The sequence below is a fragment of the Bactrocera dorsalis genome, chromosome 5 (genome assembly GCF_023373825.1).
Source record: "Bactrocera dorsalis isolate Fly_Bdor chromosome 5, ASM2337382v1, whole genome shotgun sequence".
Lineage (NCBI taxonomy): Eukaryota > Metazoa > Arthropoda > Insecta > Diptera > Tephritidae > Bactrocera > Bactrocera dorsalis.
Window position 1 is genome coordinate 14228511 of NC_064307.1, and position 23517 is coordinate 14252027.

The 23517-nt window shown below is 33.2% G+C and overlaps 2 protein-coding genes and 1 long non-coding RNA gene across 3 annotated transcripts in view; 2 read left to right on the plus strand and 1 right to left on the minus strand.

The window, feature by feature from the left end:
- The first annotated feature begins 937 nt into the window (after nucleotides 1–937).
- LOC105227950 (uncharacterized) lies at nucleotides 938–23162 on the plus strand. Its single transcript, XM_049459110.1, is given in 4 exon segments — nucleotides 938–1091; nucleotides 1197–1532; nucleotides 22366–22487; nucleotides 22489–23162. Coding segments are annotated over 4 exon segments (1035 nt in total). The 5' UTR covers nucleotides 938–1088; the 3' UTR covers nucleotides 23063–23162.
- The window catches only part of LOC105227954 (probable G-protein coupled receptor 139), a 208402-nt gene continuing 192157 nt past the window's right edge, over nucleotides 7273–23517 (plus strand). The window contains exon 1 of the mRNA XM_029550954.2: nucleotides 7273–7761. The gene's annotated coding sequence lies outside the window, so the exon portion shown is untranslated. The remainder of the gene's footprint in view (nucleotides 7762–23517) is intronic.
- Nucleotides 22258–22970, minus strand: LOC125778991 (uncharacterized). Its single transcript, XR_007423073.1, has 3 exons — nucleotides 22837–22970; nucleotides 22692–22719; nucleotides 22258–22574 (listed from the first exon to the last, which is right to left on the minus strand). It is a non-coding gene; the product is annotated as an uncharacterized LOC125778991 (long non-coding RNA).

Below are 23517 nucleotides of genomic sequence, written 5' to 3' on the forward strand. Positions count from 1 at the left end.
CGTAGGTTTTATGGATTATGAACGTCTAAAATGTCTTCCAGAATCTAGCGGAATGGCGCTCCATAAAAATGAGCCGGAAATACGTAAAAAAAACAAAACTAGATGTTGGTACTGAAGTCCATCTCAGCCGAGGTTCCGGTGCACAGAAAATTGAACAAAGGCTTGAAATGTTTGCGTTGGCTAAACGCCTATTTTGAATGCAAAATTTATGATTAGTATTAAAACATGGGAAAATGTAGTTTTCTTGCCAGTCCGAGTCAAATTTGATCGGGTGACTTTGCAACGACGTGGTTTATGTATTAGTTTTAAGACTTCAATCATCAGTTAGTCTAACTGTCCAAAGTTTATAAAATAATATAATAAGTTAATAAAATTAATGGAAAATAAATTTATGATATAATATTCAAATAAGACATTATTTCCAGAGAATACTTCTTTGTTTCTTTGTTAGAGATATCGATATTATTAAATAGACTAACCATTATACTAAAAATATCTTTTTTTATTTGGAAAATAGAATGATCCACAAATATTTTACTTCAAAAACCAATATAATTAATAGCTGTCACTTTAAAATTCAAAAAACTCATTAAAACGAAACGTTGTGTTACACTGCGATACCCGAAATGGTAAATTTTGAAGGTATCAATGGCAATGAATACGAAATTATGCACACAAATTCACTTCGCTTCACGTGCTGAAAATGTGTGCCTACCATAAATTTTACCAACTTGATTGCCTATGCAAGATTTATCACTTGTCAGCTGGCTGCTTTAAATTTTCAATTTTGTTTTTGTTTTTTTTTTTCTTTTTGGCGGCTTACCCGTAGCTGTACCGCAACACAGAAATGCGCGTGAAACGTAGCAAGTTAATTGCTGCTAATTATTTCGACTTCCGCGGCGCACAAGCAAGCAATGAACTAAACAGCGATCGAGGCAAGCACCATTACAGCTTTTGGGTGATGCTTCTCCATTTTAGGTACTGCTTCCGATTCATATAAATAAGCGATTAAGTGGTTGAGGAGACATAAATCAACTCTGGCTACTGTGCAGCAAACAGCACTCGAAAACAGCTCAAAAATCTTGAAAATGGTAATAGATGTTACAACAAAAAAATAGATTGAAAAAAAAAAAAATTTAAAAAAAATTAAAAAAAAAATTAAAAAAAAATAAAAATATTTATTTTCTATCCTGCAGAAATTCTTCGTCGCCATTTCCTTCGCTTTGTTGGCCTGCGCCGCGGCTGATGTCTCCCACTTACAAAGTGGCTATGATTATCCTGCACCCGTGCATGAGGAGGTTAGGTCGGAACCGATCGCACCTTTAGCTCCAGGACCAGTTATTCCAGCACCGCAAAACACGTACGTGCCACCAGCAGCAGCTCCAGCACCAGTAGCTCCTGCACCAGTAGCTCCAGCTCCCGTAGCACCGCAAAACACTTACATTCCCCCAGCACCACAAGCGCCTGTAGCTCCAGCAGCACCGATCCCCGTGGATGTAAGATCGGAGCCAATTGTTCCAGTACCAGTACCAGCTGCCCCAGAGCCAGCTTATATTCCGCCAGCAGCAGCACCAGCTCCAGAGCCATCTGCTTCCCTCGAAGCTGATGGTTACCATTACAAGACGGTGCGCCGTGTTGTCTATAGACATCGCTTTTAAATGAAGTAATCGATTTTGGAAAACATGTACCTGAGACCTCGAATAAAAACAGTTTTTAAACGAATACAAAATCTTATTTATTGAAAAGAACTTCGTCAAATTTACAGTTACACGCTGCTGTATTAATGCTTTTTTACTGGCGTAGACACCGCCTATGCAGTTATAGCGGAGTTAGAGAGGTTTCTTCTTTTCGCAATTTGGCGGTCTTAGAGAGCAGAACAGAGAAAGCTATTCACTGTGGCCAACTCGCAAAGGATCATAAATCTTCCGCAGAACCTTTCTCTGGAAAATTTGTAACGTCGACTAATCACCATCTGCACCATCTAGCAGGGCGGAGATGATGAGAGACTTGTAGAGTTTGGTTTTTGTTCGTCGATAGCGGTCTTTACTTCTCGCTCAGCAAAGTGTAGTTCTGCGTTGGATTTCGAGACTGGCATTCTTGTTGTTGTTAATACTGGTTCTAAGATAGACGAAATTATCTACAACAACATAGTTATGACTGTCATCAGTTACGTGGGAGCCAAGTGGCGAGTTCGACGACTGTTTGTTTGTTGACAGGAGATATTTCGTCTTGCCTTTGTTCACTACCAGATCCATTTGCTCCGCTTCTTTATCCATTCTAGAGAAATCAGAACTAACGGCGCGGTTGTTGAGCCAAAGATATCAAAATAATAGGTGTGCGCCAGCAGCTGTACATTCTTTTAGAATATTGTACCTTCTCTATTCAGTTCTGCAGCTCGAATTATTTTCTCTAAGAGCAGATTGAAGAAGTCGCACGATAGGGAGTCGTCTGTCACTAGATCACCTCTGGGGTTCTACAAGAGTATGCTCCGGCCTTGAAATCTTCTATTAATCGCCGCATCTTTTCATTGAATTATCGAGCATTACCGCTGTTGGGATACCGACCGTTGAGCCAAAGATACCTCCTTTGCCCACCCTGGCGTTAAAGTCGCCATATAGATGTTGAAAATATGAAAAGTTTGGATGTCTATTGTATTGTATGGATACCACCAAATGGTAGAAAAATATTCACTAATCTACGGTGGACTTTATATCTTATATCACTTTATCCTACTTTCAATTCCTTATTAGAACAGCTGAGCCAAGTGCCCAATCATTTGAGCGAGCTGCGATTTTTAAATATCCAATATAATATACTCCTGCATGAATACACATTTTTCCAAACTGAATAAGTAAAATCATTAATATAATAAAATACAATAAAATTAGGAGGCAAAAGAATAAACAAAAAAGAAAAGCGAATTCATCTCTTATATTACTTGACAAGACCAAAGCTCAAGTTTGTCGTAGCGTGGGTCTGGGTGTCGCATGATTTCATTCATAAAACTGCGGTGGAAGTTACATATATTAGAGAGCGAATGCAAAAAAGACAAGCAAACAAGCATACATACACACAGACAGACATCTATATACCAAATATTTAAAGCAGCAACAACATCGCAAAAGTATCCTCAAACAAAAGCAAACAAAGCGAGCAGCAACATCGTGCCACCAGTTGAGCAGACTTTGCTTTTGTGAAGACATATAGACATAAATACATACAAAGACAAACATACTTATTCATTCATAGCAACAAAAACAGCGAACTTTGCTTTGCTGCGCGAGCGAACGCCACAATGGAAACTGCACAAAAACAGTGTTGCACTGAGCATGATACAAAAACAAGAAGAAATAGTATACAGATAAAGCCTCAAATACATACATAGAAGCACCTGACTGTGCGTTTGCAAATACAAATGTATGTAGGCATGTACCTTAGTATTAGTACTGACCAAGCATAACAAAAGGGACATGGATCCCAGCTCTACAAATTGCCGGCAAGCTTCAGCGGGCTGACAAAGAACGAAGAGCAGAGGGAGCAATGCAAGCATCAGCTGAGCGTAAAGAAAATTATAATGTTTATAGCAAAAACAAATATTTTTGCTTTTTCGCCAAAAGCAACAACAAAATTCATGTTTTAAGAGAGGTCATGCGCAGTTTGTGGGTGTAATTAAGAGCGGTGTGGCTGTGTAAGAGTGTTGTGTTTAACATTTTGTGGAAGTTATTTGGAAGAGGCTGAAAACTTTTGCCAAAAATTTTCTTCACTTCAGACTTTTATAGAGGCCCTGCATGTTGGTTGGTGGCTAATATTTGGCAGATCCCTAACTACAAAGTAAGCAATCAAAAGTATAAAAGATAGCTTCGTGGAAAAGTTTACGAAACGGCTAAACCAAATAAAAGTTCACCATATTTTGTGATCAAGCTCCGATTTTCAGACAACATTATTTATAAATACCTTCTTTATAACTTAAAACCAACTCTTAATAGACTTTTTCAGCCAGTAAGCCAATATTCTTCAACTTACCAAGTGTTCTACCGGAAAGTTCAATTTCGTCTTCAGCAACGACACATAAGGGGTATTTATACAAACGTTGGTTTAAGGAAGCCTTGATTAAGAGGAATGCAAATTTTGAATTTTCTGGTTTTTTAATCCAAATTTCTATACTATCCTTTTGAGCTATCTATTTTGAATTTTCTTGTTATGGTTTGATTTAATGTCGACAAGGAGACTGACTTCTGTTGTTTGTGGTATGGATCCTTCGCCATACTTAAGTTAATAAGCACTGAAATTCGCGACAGTTGGAACAAAGCTACTTTCTTTGGTCCCGCCTTGACGTTAGAATCCCACAATTTTGATATCGTATTGGGAATGCACTCACAAAGACTGAAATCAAGCCATGATTACCTTCCAACGAAGTAACTTTGTGGTATGTCGTGTGTTGTTAGTGTTTCAAGATCTGAGATTTTCTATACCAAAACAAGAGTCAATAATCGGAAACTGAGTCTCTTCCGCTTCATACATACATATATCTTATTTAAATTTTGATCTTCTTTACATACACATCTGAGATAGTAAAAACTTTCAATCCATTGCTCTATCCGTTGTTTGTACAAGTATTTGCTAGACCATAACGATGACATACTATATTGTTGTGACAGGAAGTTGGTTTGGGGTACTTTTATTAAGACAGGGAATATTCCGCGCTCAGCCTGACATTAACAAGACTCCAATAAATAAACTTACCTATATAACGGCATTTTAAATGCGCCATCCACTCTTGAGATTATAATATACGTATATGTAGTTCAACATCCATAGAGATTTTGAAGCCAAACTTACCACATATATGTTAGTATCCCTAACAAGCGGAAACCGGAGGATAGAGTCATGGGTAGAAGTTCACGCAAGTGAGGAAAGTTCACCGAGCGCCATTTATAATGAAGTGGCTAGAAACAATTCTTTTACATATGGCTCAAGTAGCTCACGACTTCTGGTCTTAGACCAAGAATCCTCTGGGTAGCCAAGGAACATCAGTTTGAAGACGAGCTAAAGTGAGAAGATGAATCATCCCGCCACAATGAAAAGGAGAAACTTAATTGGAGCTGCTGTACGCCGATGATATTGATATCTTTGGCCTCAATAACTGCGCGTTGGTTCTGCTTTCTCTAATCTGGATAAGGAAGCGAAGCAAATAGGTCTCGTAGTGAACGAGGGCAAGACGAAATATCTCCTGTCATTAAAGAAGCAGTCGTCGCACTCGAGAATTGCCTCCCACCTCAGTGTTGATAGTCATAACTCTGATAGACAGTAATAGAAAGCAATCATTTGATGTTTGGTCCTGCCTATAAGACGGTTGCTTAGCACTTAGCCAACCTAGCTCCCGAGGATTCTATCGAGTCAATAACGATGTGTGAAGCCTCGCATTGTCTTGATGGAAAAAAATCCTCTTTCAATGGTCAAAGGGCTACTTCTCCGTAATTTCTTTCTTCAGACGGTCCAATGTAGTATGATAACTCAGATTCGAAATAAGAGTTGGGCCGTAGAAGGGCATCTCATAGTAGTTGATTGACTGCAAATCCCATCAAGAGACATAACAAAACTCTCCAGACGTTATTCGTGATTGGCTACCGTTTCCGCCAGCTCACAATGGTACGACCAAGACCTTTTTCGCTTAACGTTGTCATTAGTGATCCATACTTCATCATCGCTTCTGAAGTGTATAGATTTTGTTGTGAGGCGTTTTGCGTTAATTCATGTGACACTCATACATACATATGTATGTATGTACGTCGGACATCCTTCTATATTTGGCGTTATTTAAATAGTTCCTCAGGCATTTTTGGACGGTTTTCTACATAAGTACATTCTTGAAAAAGCCAACTTATGCCTTTAAGGCTTTAAAGTCAAATTTATTTCTTTACAGAACTCTTATCATATCATTAACATTTTTCATATAAATTGTTGTTGTGGAATGTAAAAGTGGACACTGTGAGTGGCAAAGTCAAAACCAAGCACAATGAAATCAAAAATCACACAACAAATGGTAACAATTCGCAAACTCAAAATGAAAATGAAAATGCAAACACAACAAAAACAAAAGCAAAAAAAGTGAATTGCAATTGCCGATAACACGAGCCTGCCACCGTTAAACGCACTCGCAATTTTCCTGCCTTCGCGACGCATGTTCGTAGCGCTGTGTGCATGTGCGGGCATGTTTGTGCGTGCAGCGCACAGCTGGAGCAGGCATCTACAAGCGAAAGTGCCGCAAAGAAAGTGCTTCAGTTGAATTTGTGACTTGCTGCAGTGCGAACGTCCATTGCGGAAAAGTCGGAAAATTGGAAATTTCCCTCGCGACTCCAAAACGCGCAACGACCACGACCGTTTTGATAACAACACGGCAACAACGACGACGACGACGGGCTGGACGTATCGACGAATAAACAAACGCGTCGCGTGCATGTGTGCGTGTGTGAGCTTACGCTTTTAAGTAGGGCGCTTAACAATGTGAAAGTGGATATCGATGGTGAATTGGTGCAATGGATTGAAAATTTAATGGAATGCCAACAGACGGCGGCGTGTGAAAATGCGTTGTAATGCGCGAAAGAGTGAATAAGTGAAAGTGTGCGGAAAATGATAGCGGATTAGTTGCGTTGTTTGTTCGGAAGCGAGAAAGGATTTAATTGCCGTGCATATTTGAAGACGTGCCGCGAATAATTAATAAAGCGAAATGTTGTTGAGTCCCATAGAACTTCGTTTGGTGACAAAAAACAAAATTTAAATAAGCTACGGTGTAGAGTTTCTTAAACTTTGTTAAGTTTGTGGTGTAAATAAATGATACATTTTCAGTAGATGCATAAGTAAATGCTTAATTTAAATAGAGTGTAAAAGTAATGATATAAAACTTCGTAGTTAGCCCAAAATAAACAAACAAAAAATAGTTAAATAAAATAATAATTTAAGTGTTCTTATTTAAATACATAACTGTAATTATGTACATAAGCACTTAGCATTTTTGGAAAAGTTACAACTTTGCTTATAAGAAAAATAAAAATACTTATAGTAGCATTTTTCATACAAAAAAATTAAGAATTACAAAACTAATTTAAAAAATTCAGAAAAATAAATTTTTTAAATATTTATATAAAAGAAATAATATTAAAAAAAATATATTTGTTAATATAAAAAATTAAGTTTAGAAATAAAATTAGCAGAACAAAATTTAAAAATTAAATAAACTCTGATTGACCAAATAAAATAATGATAAAAATAGTTCTAAACTTAAAAAAAAATTTAAAGAAATAAACGCAAATTTACAAAAGAAAACTTTTCTTCACCTGAAAAAATAAAGAAAAGTTAAGAAATAAAAAAATACAAATTTAGTGAAAAGTCGAAAATATTTTTAAATTAAAAAAAAAATATATATATAAATTTACAAAATAAAAAAAAAACAATAAAAATATTTTTAAATTAAAAACAAAAATAAAGTTAAATAAACAAAAATTTACAAAATAAAAATATTTTCAAACTTCCCGTTATGTAAATCAACACAAATTTATGTACTTTTTCTGGGAACGTATTCAGATTCTATAATAAAATATTTCTTCAAATATTTCTATGCCGTTAAATACGTGTTTGCTGCTTAAAATCTAAACTATAGTTCCATAGTGCTTTAATTATAATAACAAAGGAAATTGTATTTCCTTATTGGCATATGCTGCTACTTTTTTCGGTGCGCCAATCAGTTGTTATAAAAATTAATAGGTGAGTAAATTTAGATGTTACATATTTATGCTTAGGAGAAGAGATATATTTACATATACATTTATATATACATACATTTAATATTAATTGCTATAAATTTTAACAAGAAGCAGCCAGCGACAGGTTTTCCAGCTGACGGATATACATATAAGTAGAAAGTTTTATAAAATGTTGTACACTTATTTTACTGAATTTTTATTTTTTTTTTTATTTTTTTTTTTATATTTTGCGACCTTTGAAATTGCTTCAGTAAATAATAAAATTTGAAAAATGTTTTTGTGAGTTCTAATATTATTTTACGAGCTCATATAAAAAATTTAGTAAAATGTTATCAAATCACAAATTTATATTGCCAGATGTTATGGCTGCTCAACAACACCCAAATCACAATACAGATTAAGTTTTCTTAGAAAAAAAACTGTTTACTTTATAGCAAACTTTTCCAGTGAAAGATTTAAATCTCCACAAACGAGCTGCTCACTGACGCAGCTACTAAAAAAAAAACAAAAACCAAATGATTTTTCATTCATCACGCCATCATTTGTGCCACACTTCCGATCGACTTTGGTCCAACACATACATACATATATTCATGAGGCTAGCGACTGGTCCAGCTGACAGTTCTAGATTGTTTTCTGTTTTTAATAAAATTAATGTAAGCACATAAATACACAAAGTGGAGCTAAACAAAAGATGGGCAACAATTTAAATGCAATAAATCTGTGCGTGAGCATTAAGCTGTGATAAATTAACTGCTCGTAGAAGATCTGCTCAGATGGTTGCAAAACGTAAAAAAATATAAACAAAAAAAAAAATAAAAATACGCATAGCACCATATTAGTAGCGATATGAAATATAAAAATATAAAATAATTTCGTGGAGTTCGAAAAAATATTAAAAAATCATTTGCATTGCTAATGCTTAGTGATTGTTGTCGTTCATTTTAGTTTTAGCTTTTATTTTAGATGCTTTTTTGCTACCACACATTCCGCATCGGCTATTGTCAGCCTAAAATAGTGGCACGCAAAAACCGGTTTCGAAATGTGGACTAAAATCGTCACTTAATTGATAGCCATAAGGGACTTGCTGATTAATATTTACATGTCCACGCAATCGCTAGAATATTCATGCCGGTTTATATTTATATTTTTCCATTTTTAAAAAATGTAGGCGCTTTTATTGATTGCTTGATAATATATTTTATTACCTTATCATGTTTGGTAAAATATACTTGCTTTTACTAGCCTGACCTTGCCGTTTGGGTGAATATTTTAGTAAACAAGACAAAATATAATTAAAAATTAAAATAAAATATAGTAAAATAAAATAAAAAATACAATGTAATAAAATTTAATTTAGTTATGTAAAAACATTAAAAAAATAAATTAATTAAAATAAAAGAGTGTGAAAAAAATTTGTACTACTTAGATGTAGTAAATATTAAAAAAAAAAACTATTAGAAATAAAATAAAAAGATAAAATAAAATAAATTAAATTTAATTATGGAAAAAAGGCAATAAAAAAATAAAAAAATGAGACAATGTGAATGAAATTGTAATGGATAATCATAAAATATTAAAAAACAATTAATAAAATAAAAAAAAAAACAAAAATATTTAAAATAATAATACAATTTACTAAAATAAACTTTAATTATGTAAAAAAAAAAATAAAAATAAATGTTTTAAAAAAATTGTAATAGATCACGAAAGTTTTCGGGCGGTTAGCCCAATATATGTATATTTTTATTTTATTTAGTTCATGTCTAACTAGTATCTAGTTCAAGATATATATTTATTAAATAAACATATATCATTATTTTTTTCTAATGAGTTAAAAATTATTTAAAATTTAACATTTCTTAAATTTCGTAATTAGTTTTTTATTCGTACTATAAGTATGCGTCTAGGCTAAACTGACTTGGTGTGTGACTACGCTGAAGAGAGAATTAAGCCTTAAATAAAATAAATTCGCCTAAATGTATACCTTAATTCAATGTAATGTAATGAATACTTAAGGGGAGAGCCTGCTTTAGAGGCTTCAAAAAGTTGATTTTTTTGAGAATTTTTTTGGGAGGGAAATAAGTGATTAAAGCGCAATTTCTAGGGTTTATAGTTATATATTTTAACATCATTCACAAATTTTTTGGATACGAAATTTTTGAAATTCTGCTTTTAGGAAGCAATTGCCCGATGCATCTCGCATGTGCATTTGTCGGACGGCGGGCTGGCTGCAGGTCGCAATTTCTATCGGAGAAAATAATTCAAAGAGATTCATACTTTTTAATAATTTATCTTCTAGTTAAACTAAGAAAATTCCAAAAAAATGTAAAATTTAATAAAAAAATTTAAAAAATGAAAAAAGTGGGTTTTGACCAAAAAAGTTTTACTTTATGTTGGTTCTAGTATTCGTACTTTTTCAACATAGTAGGTAAATTATTTCGAAATCAGCAGAACTGATAAAAATTTTAAATTGAATAAAAATGTTTTAAAGTAAAAAAATATCAGAAATGAGCTCTATGAACATTTTTATGAAAACCACCGCTAAGTTCATGCTAATTAATACGAAAATTGAACAAAAATATCATGCACTTTAGCATCTAACAAAGAAATCGCAAATCATTTAAATTTAAATTAGATTTTAAACATTGTGTATACATAGATTAATTGCGCTTTAAAACCTTTTAACTATTGTGCAGCTTTTGAGCTGCCAACTGTCAATATAAAAAATTTGTTTTATCACTTAAAAGCAGAGTTCGCAATATCATTATTACTAATCAAGATGAATACGAATGCATTTATAAAACATTATCGGCTAAAATCATTTGGACAGCAAATTTTCATAATGCTTTTGGGCAATTAACTTCATATGCATGAACATATGTATGTGTATAGCTGAGTAGCGCAGAAGCTGCAGCTTAGACAGAAAAGCCAAAAAAACGCATTTGTCAAATGCTCACGTATACCTGAATACATTGTACAAAAATACATATATATGGCTATATCTATATACATATATGTATATACAATTATGTTTATATATGTATGTATATTTGTGGGAAATCTCTTTAATCGCTCGCTTTTTTTCGTCGTTTTTTGATTGGCGCCCACAACAAAATTTGAATATTTAATGGCGTGCTTCTAAAGTGACTACCTGCATTTACTTAATCAGTCTTAATCGAATTATCATTTTATATATATTTCTTCCACTTAATACACGAAAGAGCTATTTAAGCAATTAAAAAATGCTTCAGCTGCTTTTAACGGCATTTTTTGTTGAAGTTTTACGAGCTCAACGACCTTGCTGGCGTTGTTTTGAGTTGCGGCAAAGTATGCTTGGCGTTGGCAGCTGGGCAAAAGGACAAACTAACTGAGATAGTTTATAAATAGTGTAAATGTTTCTGACAGTCACAAGGAAATTTCGGAGATTCTATAAAATATCAATTTAAACGATCTGCTTGACAAGCTGAGTCGATTTGGCCAAGCTCAATTTTCAGTATACCATTATAAGAGTATTAGTCCCTCAGTTTTTGAGATATTGGTCAAAAATTTTTCACACGTCCTTTTCTCTCAAAAAAGCTGACTATTTGTTGGAATTACTTATATCGGCTCACTATACCATATAGCTGTCTTAGAAACTGGTTGATCGGAATCAAGTTCTGGTATGAAAAGCTTTCTCATTTGAGGAGATATCTTCATGAAATTTGGAATTGATTATTTTTCCAAAGAAAAGCTACAGTTTTCGAACATATTTTTTAGATCGGGTTACTATAGCATATAGCTGCCATACAAACTGACCGATCAAAATCCAAATTAAGATTCATTATACCCTTTAATGCTATTAAAAATACAACTGTGAAGGGTATTTCAGTTTCAGCAACGTTTTTTCTTGCTTTAAGTTCAAAATAAAAAGAAAGAAGGGAGAAAGTGTTTCGAATAATTTAAAATTATTTAAAATAATGATGAGTTAAATAATGATTACTTAAACTGAAATGAAATCTTTTATTATCACCTGAAGCTTTTATTTTACATTAAATTTTATTTCATATTCGGTTATGAGTAACTTCTCCATAACCTGCAATAACTTGCGCACCTTCTGCATCGCATTTTTATGCTCGAAACAACAAGTTGCTTACCAACAAAACCAACACAAAGCACTTATAACAAGTAACTTTTTAGCAGGCAGTAGTAATTCCAGACACACACACGCATATAAACACACCGACGCGTTCTAAGCGTGGCTTGCGCACCGCACATAAGTGCGACAGCCAGCAAACGGCAGTCAATTAAATTATTTTAAGCCCACATAATAAAATCGAGTAAAGAATTAATTTAAAATGCAAATTGTGTAGACCGAAAAGAGAAAAGTTTTCGCCATAAAATGAAAAGAAAAATCAGCGGGCGGAAAAAGCACACAACAAAAACTTGAACTTTGGGACCATTCGAATGTTTTGTACCCCGGGCACTTAGGCGCGCAGGTAAAAAGTACCGTTAGACCCAGTCAAAAGTCAAAGAACAGCTTTAATACTTGAGGGCAATATTATAGGGGGTTGAACACGCTTGCGGTTTTCACTTACGATATTAAGCGTCTCAGGTTTGTGTACTCCTTAGCGGTGTCATGTTTTAATTTTTTAAATCAAACCAACCATTTATAAATAATATATATTTTTGGAACATATTTAAGTTAACCTTTGGGTTTAAACCCATGGAAAGAATGGATTGTAATTAGTAAAAAAAATTTGCTATTTACTAGCATATTATTAAGAAGCGAACCAGTAACTTCTTTCAATATTTAGAATTTGTATTAGGACTTAATTCTAAATTGATCACTGCGTTTTTGGAATTTGTATTCACTGAGTTTATCCCACAAATATTAACCGAATCGCTTAGATCGTTCCCAAGATATGATGAAAAGAAGATTGCAATCAAATGTTTTGAAAAAGTTTTCATGTTTCTGGCTGAATAAATACAATTTAAGCTTTCAAATTTCTATATATGTGACAGAGTGTCAGAGAATCTGTTATATCTTTGAAAATGTTCGGTACTAATGTTAAGCAATATTCCAGTACCTTGTTTTAACATCTGAATTTTGTCTTTAGGTTTAACTCGAAAATGCTTACAACACTTTTTGAGTTTAGATTCAATGAGTTTATCCCATAAATATTAACCCAATCGCTTAAATTGTTCCCAAGATATGACGAAAAGAAGTTTGCAATCCAATGTTTTGAAAAAAGTTTTCATGTTTCAACTCAATGAACTGACTGAATAAATACAATTTAAGTTTTCAAATTTCAATTTGACAGAGTGAACAGAGCAACTGTTATATCTTAAGAAAGGCTAAATACTAATGTTAAGCAATATACCAGTACCTTATTTCAACATCTGAATTTTGTCTTTAGGTTTAATTCGAAAATGCTTACAACACTTTTTGAGTTTAGATTCAATGAGTTTATCTCATAAATATTAACCCAATCGCTTAAATCGTTCCCAAGATATGACGAAAAGAAGTTTGCAATCCAATGTTTTGAGAAAAGTTTTCAATGTTTCATGTTTCATGAAAATGTTTCAAATCAACGAACTGAGCCTGTCTTCGAACAATGGGAAAGCGTTTTTTTTCTTTATACATACATTTTTACGTATTGTGGAACCCATTTGGATGATAATAATACAGCTCGTTGCATTACTTGGAGGAGCCTTAACAAAAGCTTAATTGGCTTACTTTGAGACAAACAATTTTTTTCAATAAGTTGGTGCTGTTGAAAGTAAGTTAGTATTGCTTGTTTTCTTAAATAGCTTACTTCTTGTCAAATTTGGTCAACTTAGTTTGTGAGGTTATGATCAGTTCGGTTGAAAGAGTAGGGCGAATCAGATAGTTAGATATGGAAACATTTTAATTGATACACAAACAAATTTCCATACAAAGTAAATGAAGACCGAAAGTCAAGGAAACGAACACTCCAATGCCAAAGTTCTGAATTTAGAATATTGAAAGAGAAGGTAAACAGAAATATTTTATCATAAAGGTGGGGTTCATGATTGGATCGAAAAAAACGCCAGACGAATTTTTAAGTTTTTCGTCTCATGAATATTTGGACGGATTTTCTACTTAATTCATTCAACGGTTTCATAAATAGGTATAACCTCAACAGGATGTATTAGGTTTGGTACGAAGTTTGTTACCCCTAAAAGGAAGCGTTGGAGACTCTTTCGAATACATATGTATATAAATTATCAGTTTGAAAATTTGCACTTGGCAAGAAAACCTTAGCACCCTAAACATTGGGCATAAAAAACCTATTACATAAGTGTATGAGCAGCATAATACTTGCAAAGGCATTTGCACGCACACAAACAGATGAACGCTCAGGGTGGTCAGCACTAAGTTTATATAGGTATTAGGAGAGTGAATGAGTACAATGGCGCTGCGCAAGAAGTTGCCTTCTGTCCAAAAAGCACAAATTGATTATTATGCAAGGGATCCCAGCGGTATCACTGGCGAAAATGGAAAAGAACGGCAACAGAGCCCGCATGGACCGTATGCCCGTTGCACGCGCTGCACCAGACATGAAGAGTCCTACCAGCAGTTTTCAAAATTCGCTGCTAAAGTAGCTTATATACATATATTTGTAGGTGCTTGTGTAGGTGTTTGTACTTAATGTGTTTCGCTTCTGCTGGCAAGAATATTGGTTTTGTGCGGTACTTTGCATTTTTTGTTCTCACGGCCGAAAGTTTTTGCATTTTGCTGAAATGTTCTTCATAAATTAAAAGCCACTTGAATATTCAGTGGCTGGTGCACACAGACACTCACACATACATATTTGTGCATAAGCATTTAAGCACGCGCGCTTGCCCCACCACTAATTGATTTTCGAAAACAAAGGAAAATATTAATTTTGGCTGCACCGTAGCTATAATACCCTTAACAGGTGCATTTCTTATAGCTTATGACATAAAAGGGGGTCTCATAAATTGAGATATGGACAGGCAACAGATAGAGAGTTAGATGGGCATTGCTAAATCGACTCAGCTCATCACATTGATCACTGATATACATATATACTCTATAGGATCTCCAAACATTTCATTCTGAGTGTTACATACTTCATGGCAAGCTGAGGAAATGTTGAATCAGAGTTATAAAGAAAAAAAAATTAAATTAATATGTGTAATAAAAAACACAAAAAAAATCCAACGCACCCAGCTAATATTAAAATAGTGCTGTTTGTTATATAAATTTGCTGAAATTAATCTCCATCAAGTTGCATTGTCTGCTGTTGTCATAAACTGACAGAACTTTTACTGGCGCCCAAAACTTCACGTCTGTAGTTCTTTTTCAAGAAAGTTACATGTAAATATATATAAGTGTTCATACATACATACGTAAATAATATTTCATACATACTCACATGCGTATAAATTCATTCATGCTAGTGTTTGGTAATTTACTTGGAACACTCTTAAGCTAATCCATTTTGCCGACAGCTTAAGCTGAAGTGTCTACATATACCATACTCTTGTACCTATGCAAAATATACTGTGAAATGATGGCTTAAGAAATTATTAAATAACATAACAGGGATGGTATATCATCATGAAACACTCAGAATGGCCAACTGTCGAAAATAGCGATAAAATAAAGTGAATTAAAGAATCCGATCATCATGTAAACACTGTATCGAGTATTCAAGAGTAAAACATTGCTCGTAAAACTGATTGGACACATTTAAATTTAACATAGGTAAGTTCGATGTATAGTTGCCAAGTCAGTTAACACAAAAGAACTTCATAGATCGGTTTTCCATCTGCGCATTTCTGCTGAATTTCTACTAAATCCAACCATTTTTGAAAGCTATAGTTAAGTTAGGATAGGTTAGGTTTGATAGGGTTAGATGGCTCATCGTTCAACATGGTGGTAGGTCATACTGATCATATACCGTCCTTTGTGAAACCAGTTTAGAAACTCCTCTAGGAGGATACTAACTCTTAACAAAGCTCCTGGAACCTATCACAAACCTTTATTTCTATTTCGGCTACTCCACTAGGATGTCTAAAAGTAAGATATCGGATGAGTTTTAGCCTTCATCTGGTAAAGGCGAAACGCGAGACATTTGAGGAGGAAATCTTAACATATTATTATCTCATTTTCTTTCAAGCAGCTGATGAAATCCGGTAAAATTTTCAATCTTTCCGCATGAATTCCGTGCGGACAGAGTCAGTATAGAACTCCTTGAACAATTGAATGGTCGAATTTGATGAGAGCGGAGAATTTACTTGAACTCTTACGATTTATACTGGTCCAGAAGGAGGTTGCTGTTGCACAGCTGTTTGTAGTTGACTAACGCTTGCTGTGTCCCAACAATCCAGTAGCACAAAAAGCTAAGCCCATGATATACTTTCATAAGTGCTTCTTGAGCTTACAATGGCCAATGTAGAAGGCGAAAAGTAGCCTGATTTTGTTCCTTGGGAGGTTTATTACACATTTTAACCACCCATTAACGACTTGGTGTGGTGCATGCCTTAGAGTTGTCGCCAATAGCCCTTCTTCGTCCTTGCAGAGCAGTTTCTTTATAATATGGTGGTAATCCTACCATATTGGTGGATGCTTCGGAGAGGGCGAGCGAATTAACTCACCTGAACTAATAGCGATTTGTTCTCGTACGTTAATTGCGATAGTTGCGTTGGAGGTTTATCTCTACGCACCGACTTATAGCAAAGACCTCAGCTTGGAATATGCTAGGAAAACTACCCATAGGTATGGGGAGTGCGGTGCGTGGTCCTGCACCAACCTTCCCCGATGTTTTCGTGCCGCCGATGTACGACTTGATTGTACTATTCCTAAGCAGTACCTCGAGAGCGGAATCGTTCTATTCGACCATACTGCTGGGAGTAACCTTGAACTTTTTAGTGATGTTCGCACTTTTGGTAATGCTGTCCATTGGAAGAAGAGTCAGTGGTATTTCGCCTATTAAGTCCTTCATGCGCTGGGAAGAGATAATCTTACCTCTGCCATTACTAATTTTTTTTTTTAATTTTGGACTAGTATTACCAATAAGAATGCCTTAAATGACAGACTACTGCCAAAATTTAAAAATAAAGTTTTTTCCTTGAAAAGGTGATGTAGATCAATACTTATAAAGATATTAAAAAATTAACAATTTTAATAAGTATTTTATTTCCTCTTTGCTCATGTTAAGGTACAAACTTAAATCAAACCCTTTGACATAATCATATTAGTATGTGTTGAGAGGCAGTAGCGTGAGATGGATTTTTGAAAAACAGAATTTTATTAGTTCATGAACCTGTATTCTAAACAACATATCACTTTAATTATATATATAGATTAATATGTATATACATTTGTATATTACATATATATTTATTTTGGAAATTAAATGCTCAGCAGAATCTTCTGATTATGTCACCAAAGTAATTCAGTTATTTTAATGAAGAGCTATCTAACGAACAATATTTTTGTTTATTTATATATGAGTATATTGATAATTTATAAACGATTAGACGTAGAATTTTATATACATATATATATATACATACATATTTATATTTTCAAAACATCAAGAGAATTAATATTTATATCGTGCTTCCGCATTTGTAATCAGAACACAAGCACACAACCTACTTAGCTAAATGAGTTTTCAGCATATTGTCATATTGTTAGCTTCCAACTATAATAAGCTAACCATAGCTGATAGCAAATAATATATATATATATATGTACATATATGCATAAACGTATATTTATATGTATACTAAATATGTTAATGAACAACACTGATTTCCACATGTACATATGTATGTGTTAGTTAATACAAACCGATCTAATCTAAGCAGAATTTTCTATTTTCAAATAAACATAGCTATGGTTATAATACTCCTAGAATACTTATCAGTCGAATTCCCACATGTAAATCCTTATATTGAAATTTGTTGTACATCCGTTTTGCTCAATTTGTATAATTTATGCAGCGTTGACCTAATTTCCGTGTGGCTTGATGAGTGCACACAGAGGAATGAGTACTTTGTCGCGATAAACTAATTAGTTGCGGATGGGTGGTGTTATTTTCTGTAGTTGCTTATTACAATAGAAATGTCATATGCATTAGTATGACATTACGTCACTTAAAATGCAAAACAATATATTGTATAATATCTTCAAAACGTTCAAAATTGAGTTTGTTATTGCTTGCGATTCACTTTATCATATAACAATTTTCAGCTTCAAATATAACCAATATATAACCTATATATAACCAATATGTAACCAATATATAACCTATATATAGCCAATATATAACTAATATATAATCAATATATAACCAATATATAACCTATATACAACCAATATATAGGCAAAATATAACCATTTTATAACCAAAACTCAAATTTTGTTATAAGAGGAGTACTTTATATTTTATCGTTTTTCCTTCACTTGTAAACTTATGAAAGGTGAACTTACATTATTTTATTTTAAGTGACGACAAGTTCTTCCAATTAATTAAGCCAACCTGTACGATTATATAAATTTGAGATGAATCTCAGAAATTAAATTTTTTTACCCGTAACTTATTTGAAAAGCTCTTATTCAGATTTTTACACAGATTTTGAGATTGATTCAATAATCACAACGACAATCAAAATTGATGCAAAACAACTTCTCTCTGAAACCAGATTGCATACTATATATACATGCAACCCGACACTCCATCCAAACTCTACTCGAAAAATACAAAGCTAGAACAGCACCAACTACAGATTACTAAAAAGAGAGAAACAAGAATTGAAAATCAAAGAGTCAGCAATAAAAAATGTCAACGAAATAATAATGAATGAAATGAAATCATAATGTTTGAAATAAAACACGTTAGTTAAGTATCAGTCTACTTAGGTAATACCAGTTTTTCACTGACCGAAACTTAGAAAGTGACAATCGCAGAAAAAACTGTCATAAACAAAGTCTGGAGGAGTTAAATTACCAATCGATTAAATCACTTCGATTCTCATTAAATCTACAACTCTTCCTATGTTATAAATTAAAGCAGTTAACTGTCTTCTTGCTTTCATGCAAATGCCATGCAAACTTAAACAAAATCGATCAGAGCTGAAATACATATGAAGATTAGACAAGTGATGAATCGAACAACTTAGCAGCTTTGCATATTTTATGTCTGTAATTAATCTACAATCTTTTTTTTACTTCAAGTTTATTGCATTTAAATAATCTTTCTCACACTTTTGGCGGCGTTACTAATGAGAAAGCAAACTCTCGAGTTGCTTTTCATTTTATTGGATCATTGGCGGTCCAAATTAGTTTAAATAAATAATTCGGTGTTGATCACAGACGGCATCTGAATCCCAAAGTATTTTGGATAGAAGGAATTGTAGAGCATGGTGATAGAAAGAAATGATAATCCGCAAGACTCACATTTATAGGTTGGAGATTGTTTGTTAGAAAATCCTTTCAATCAAGATCATGAGAAACTGAAGATCACAGAACCATTGGTCCATTCAGAAATCTGAAAATCTGAATGAAAACGTATCTACTCTCGAATGAAAACGTTGAGTTTAATTTCTTATAGATCTCCCTCTCCCAGTCTCATAGTCAAATCAAGTCCGGATTCATTCATAATAGTTAGAATTATAAAAGTTTCAGTCATTAGCCAAGGAATATCGACTCCAAAATACAGTCTGTGTTAAAGTCAATAATCGGAATTCACCAATGCTGTCGATGATTGGCGTCTTATTGTGATTCATACACTTTCATACTCTCTCAGATGTTTCGGAAAATCTGGCATGCATGTGTTTATATGTCAGCGTAATTGAGTTGGCTGAAATAATTTCATATTGCGCTGGCAACCGATAAAAACGTGCTATAAATAACTGAATACGCCGTCTTTGATTTTTACAGTATCTTTCTAACACACACACACACGTAAACACTTGTAGAAATGTGTGCGCAAAGCATAACTGTGCATAATTTTGTGTATTTTCAAATTTAATGTATTTTATGTTCATCTGCTCACAGCTGCGGCATGTCAATCCATTTGACATTTACATTCACAGAATTTGACGTTTATGATTGAGTTGTTTACACATGCATCATTGCGTATGTATTACTGCTTCAAAGTGCGTGTGTGAGTGCAATTATATGCAGCAATAAAAATGGTTATTAAATTTTTCATTTAAGAAAAAATTATAAAAAAGATTTTCATAAAAAAAATATTAAAAAAAATATTAAAAAAGTTTTCATTAAATAATTAGAATTTTTGGAAAAGATTTACCGATTGTTTTTCATTAAATATCTCAAAATATTTCTTAGAAATTTTAAAATTATATAATTTTTTCATAAAAAAATTTATATTTTTTCATAAAAAATTATATGAAATTTCATAATTTTTTTTACACAGATTGGACTTTTTCTTCTTAAAACAAAATTTCATAAAATTTTCAAAAAAAAAAAAATTTTTATTAAAAAATTTAATATTATTATTTTTTACAAAAAGTTCCATAAAACTTTCATACTATTTTCTTAATATTTTAGAATTTTTAATAAAATAATCAAATATAAAATGTTATTTATTTCTAAAAAAAATTTACAAAATTTTTATGACATTTTTTTGATATTTTTATATAACAGAATTAAAAAGCTTTTGTTTTTTAATAAGAAATTTCATAAAATTTTCAAAAACTATTTTTTTATTAAAAACTTTATAATTTTTCTTAAAAAATTTCATGCAATTTTTTACATATTTTAATATTATATTGTTTATTCGAAAAAAAGATTTTGTTAAAAATTTTTTTGAATTTTTTAACTTATATTCACTGTTTCTTTTTTATTTTTGTTAAAAAAAAATTATACAGTTTTTATGCATTTTTTTGATATTTTAATATCGTTTTTTTTTTTTATAAAAATGATTCTCAAAAATTTCCTTGAAATTTAAAATTTAGTAATTTTCCTAAAATTTTCATAACATTTTTGTAGGTATTTTATTATTATATAAATTTTTATAAAAAAAAAATTCTAATTGTTTACTTATATTCACTCTTTTTTTCATAAAAAATTTCACAAAATTTAAAAAAAAATTGTATTATAAATTTTTTTATTTTTATTAATAAAAATTTCATAAAATTTTAATTAAATTTTTTGTTTTTTTAATATTTTAATATTACCATAATTTGATACTAATTTTTTTGAAAAAAAAAAAAATAAGTCAATCTGTGGAAAAAGATTCATAAAAATCCATATAATTTTCTTCATAAAAAAAATTTTGATAATTTTTTTTGTAATTTTTTACTTATATTCACGGTTTCTTTTCATAAAAAAATGTCATGTAATTTTCGTAAATTTTTTTTTTATTAAAAAGTTAATTATTTTTGTAAAAAAAATGCATACAATCTTCATTCAATTTTTTTTTTGATAATTTAATATCATAAATTATTTCTCTAAAATAGATTTTCATAATTTTTTTTTGAAATTTGAAATTTAATAATTTTTATAAAATTTTCGGAATATTTTTTCTTGATTTTATTATAATATTACATAATTTTGACGGCGATAATCTAGAAGTCGCGAACTTCTTCCAAATAAATTATTAACGCATGCAATTGTCATACAAAATCGCTCATTGTATCGAAAGCTTTTGAAAAGTAACTGGATCTTTAAAATTTTGCACATGTGTGTGTGTGTGTGTGTGAGTGGATCATCAAAAAGTGAGTTTTTCTTGTTTTTCATAGAATAATATTTATTTTAATCAAACTTGGCAAACTAGTATAATTTAAGAATATCGTTTGTGATTCATTATTCTAGGATAAACTAGAATTTAACAACAACAATTTCTAATTTATGCAACAAAATTTCAAAATATTTCATTCTGAGGCTTTGAACTCCACTTTATTGGTTTGCATGTGTGAGTCAATGCCTGTGAAGCACCTTACCCACACACACACATAATCTCAAATATTCGAGAAACGTGCGCTTAATTGTGGTTTTTGTCGCGTGTTTGTTGTTTTTGACAAATTTTAAGCGCGTAGCAAATTTTCAAAATGCCTAAATTATTCATGCTTAATGAAGTCCGCTGTTATCCGCGACAAAACAAACAGTAAATGCGAATCTCATATGGAGACTCAATAAGCATAACAATTCGTGTGCGTTTGTATGAGTGTGTTTCGGCGACCAAATGCAGCTTCCGCCAAGCGCTAAGCGTGTAGACAAGCAAATTTCGTTCATATAAATAGAGCGCCCAGCAGCTGTTTGGGTATTATCAAACTTTAACCGTTGTGGAGTTAACAGTTCGAGAAGCAAAAGAGAAAATGGTGCGTACATTTTCAGTGATAAATTCATAGAAAAAATATACAAAAATTCGAAAAAATTATTATAAAAAAAAAATTCGAAAAAAAATTATAAAAAAAAAAATTCGAAAAAATTATAAAAAAAAAATCAGAAAAAAATAAATGTTGATAAATATTGTGTTCATTGCAGAAACTCTTCGCTGCCCTTTCCTTCGCCTTGCTGGCTTTCGCCGCCGCCGATGTCTCGCATCTGCACAGTGGCTATGACTATCCTGTGCCCCACCACCATGAAGAGGTCAAGTCGGAGCCGATAGTGCCGCAGAATACTTACATTCCACCAGCACCACCAGCGCCCCCAGCACCAGTTCATGAAGCTGTGCACTCGCACCCAATTGCTCCTCCTCCACCACCACCACCACCAGCACCCAAAAAACACCTACATTCCACCAGCCCCACCAGCGCCAGTGGCTCCAGTTCATGAGGCCGTGCACTCGCACCCAATTGCTCCTCCTCCACCACCACCAGCACCCAAAAATACTTACATTCCACCTGCACCACCAGCCCCACCAGCGCCAGTGGCTCCAGTTCATGAGGCCGTGCACTCGCATCCAATTGCTCCTCCTCCACCACCACCACCACCAGCACCTAAAAATACCTATATCCCACCTGCACCACCAGCCCCACCAGCGCCAGTGGCTCCAGTTCATGAGGCCGTGCACTCGCACCCAATTGCTCCTCCTCCACCACCACCACCACCAGCACCCAAAAATACCTACATCCCACCTGCACCACCAGCGCCACCAGCTCCAGTAGCTCCAGTTCATGAAGCCGTGCACTCGCACCCAATTGCTCCTCCTCCACCACCACCAGCTCCACAAAACACTTACATTCCTCCAGCAGCCGCTCCAGCTCCAGCTCCAGAGCCATCCGCCACCCTTGAGGCTGACGGTTACCACTACAAGACTGTCCGTCGCGTAGTCTACAGACACCGTTTCTAAGCTGCCATCCCTTTCCAATAACTTTTCCCTGTGGGAAGTGTACCTGAGTTTGTTCTGAATCTAAATCTAAATAAAAGTTGTTAATCTGTCATATATAAAACCTTATTTCATTCCTGTTTTTTTGGAAAGTTTGGATCGTCTTATCGATGCGAACTATGAAAATTATTCTTAGTGCTTAAGTTATAGGTTCCACATCACACAAGAGCACATTAGATGAGGAGCTATCTTAAACAATATTTGAAGACCGAAAGAAATGAAGACCTTTATTTTGATTAGTTATATCAAATATTGAAGATGAGTTAGTAAGGTTAAGAGATCGATCCTAACAGGGGTAACCCTTGGATGGATGGTTTAGAACACCGGGCCATTGTAGTGCATAAAAAAGACTATTACTGGATCATAAGATCATTACAAATCGACAAAGCGTTTTAAGACTATCACAAATTTGTTGAGAC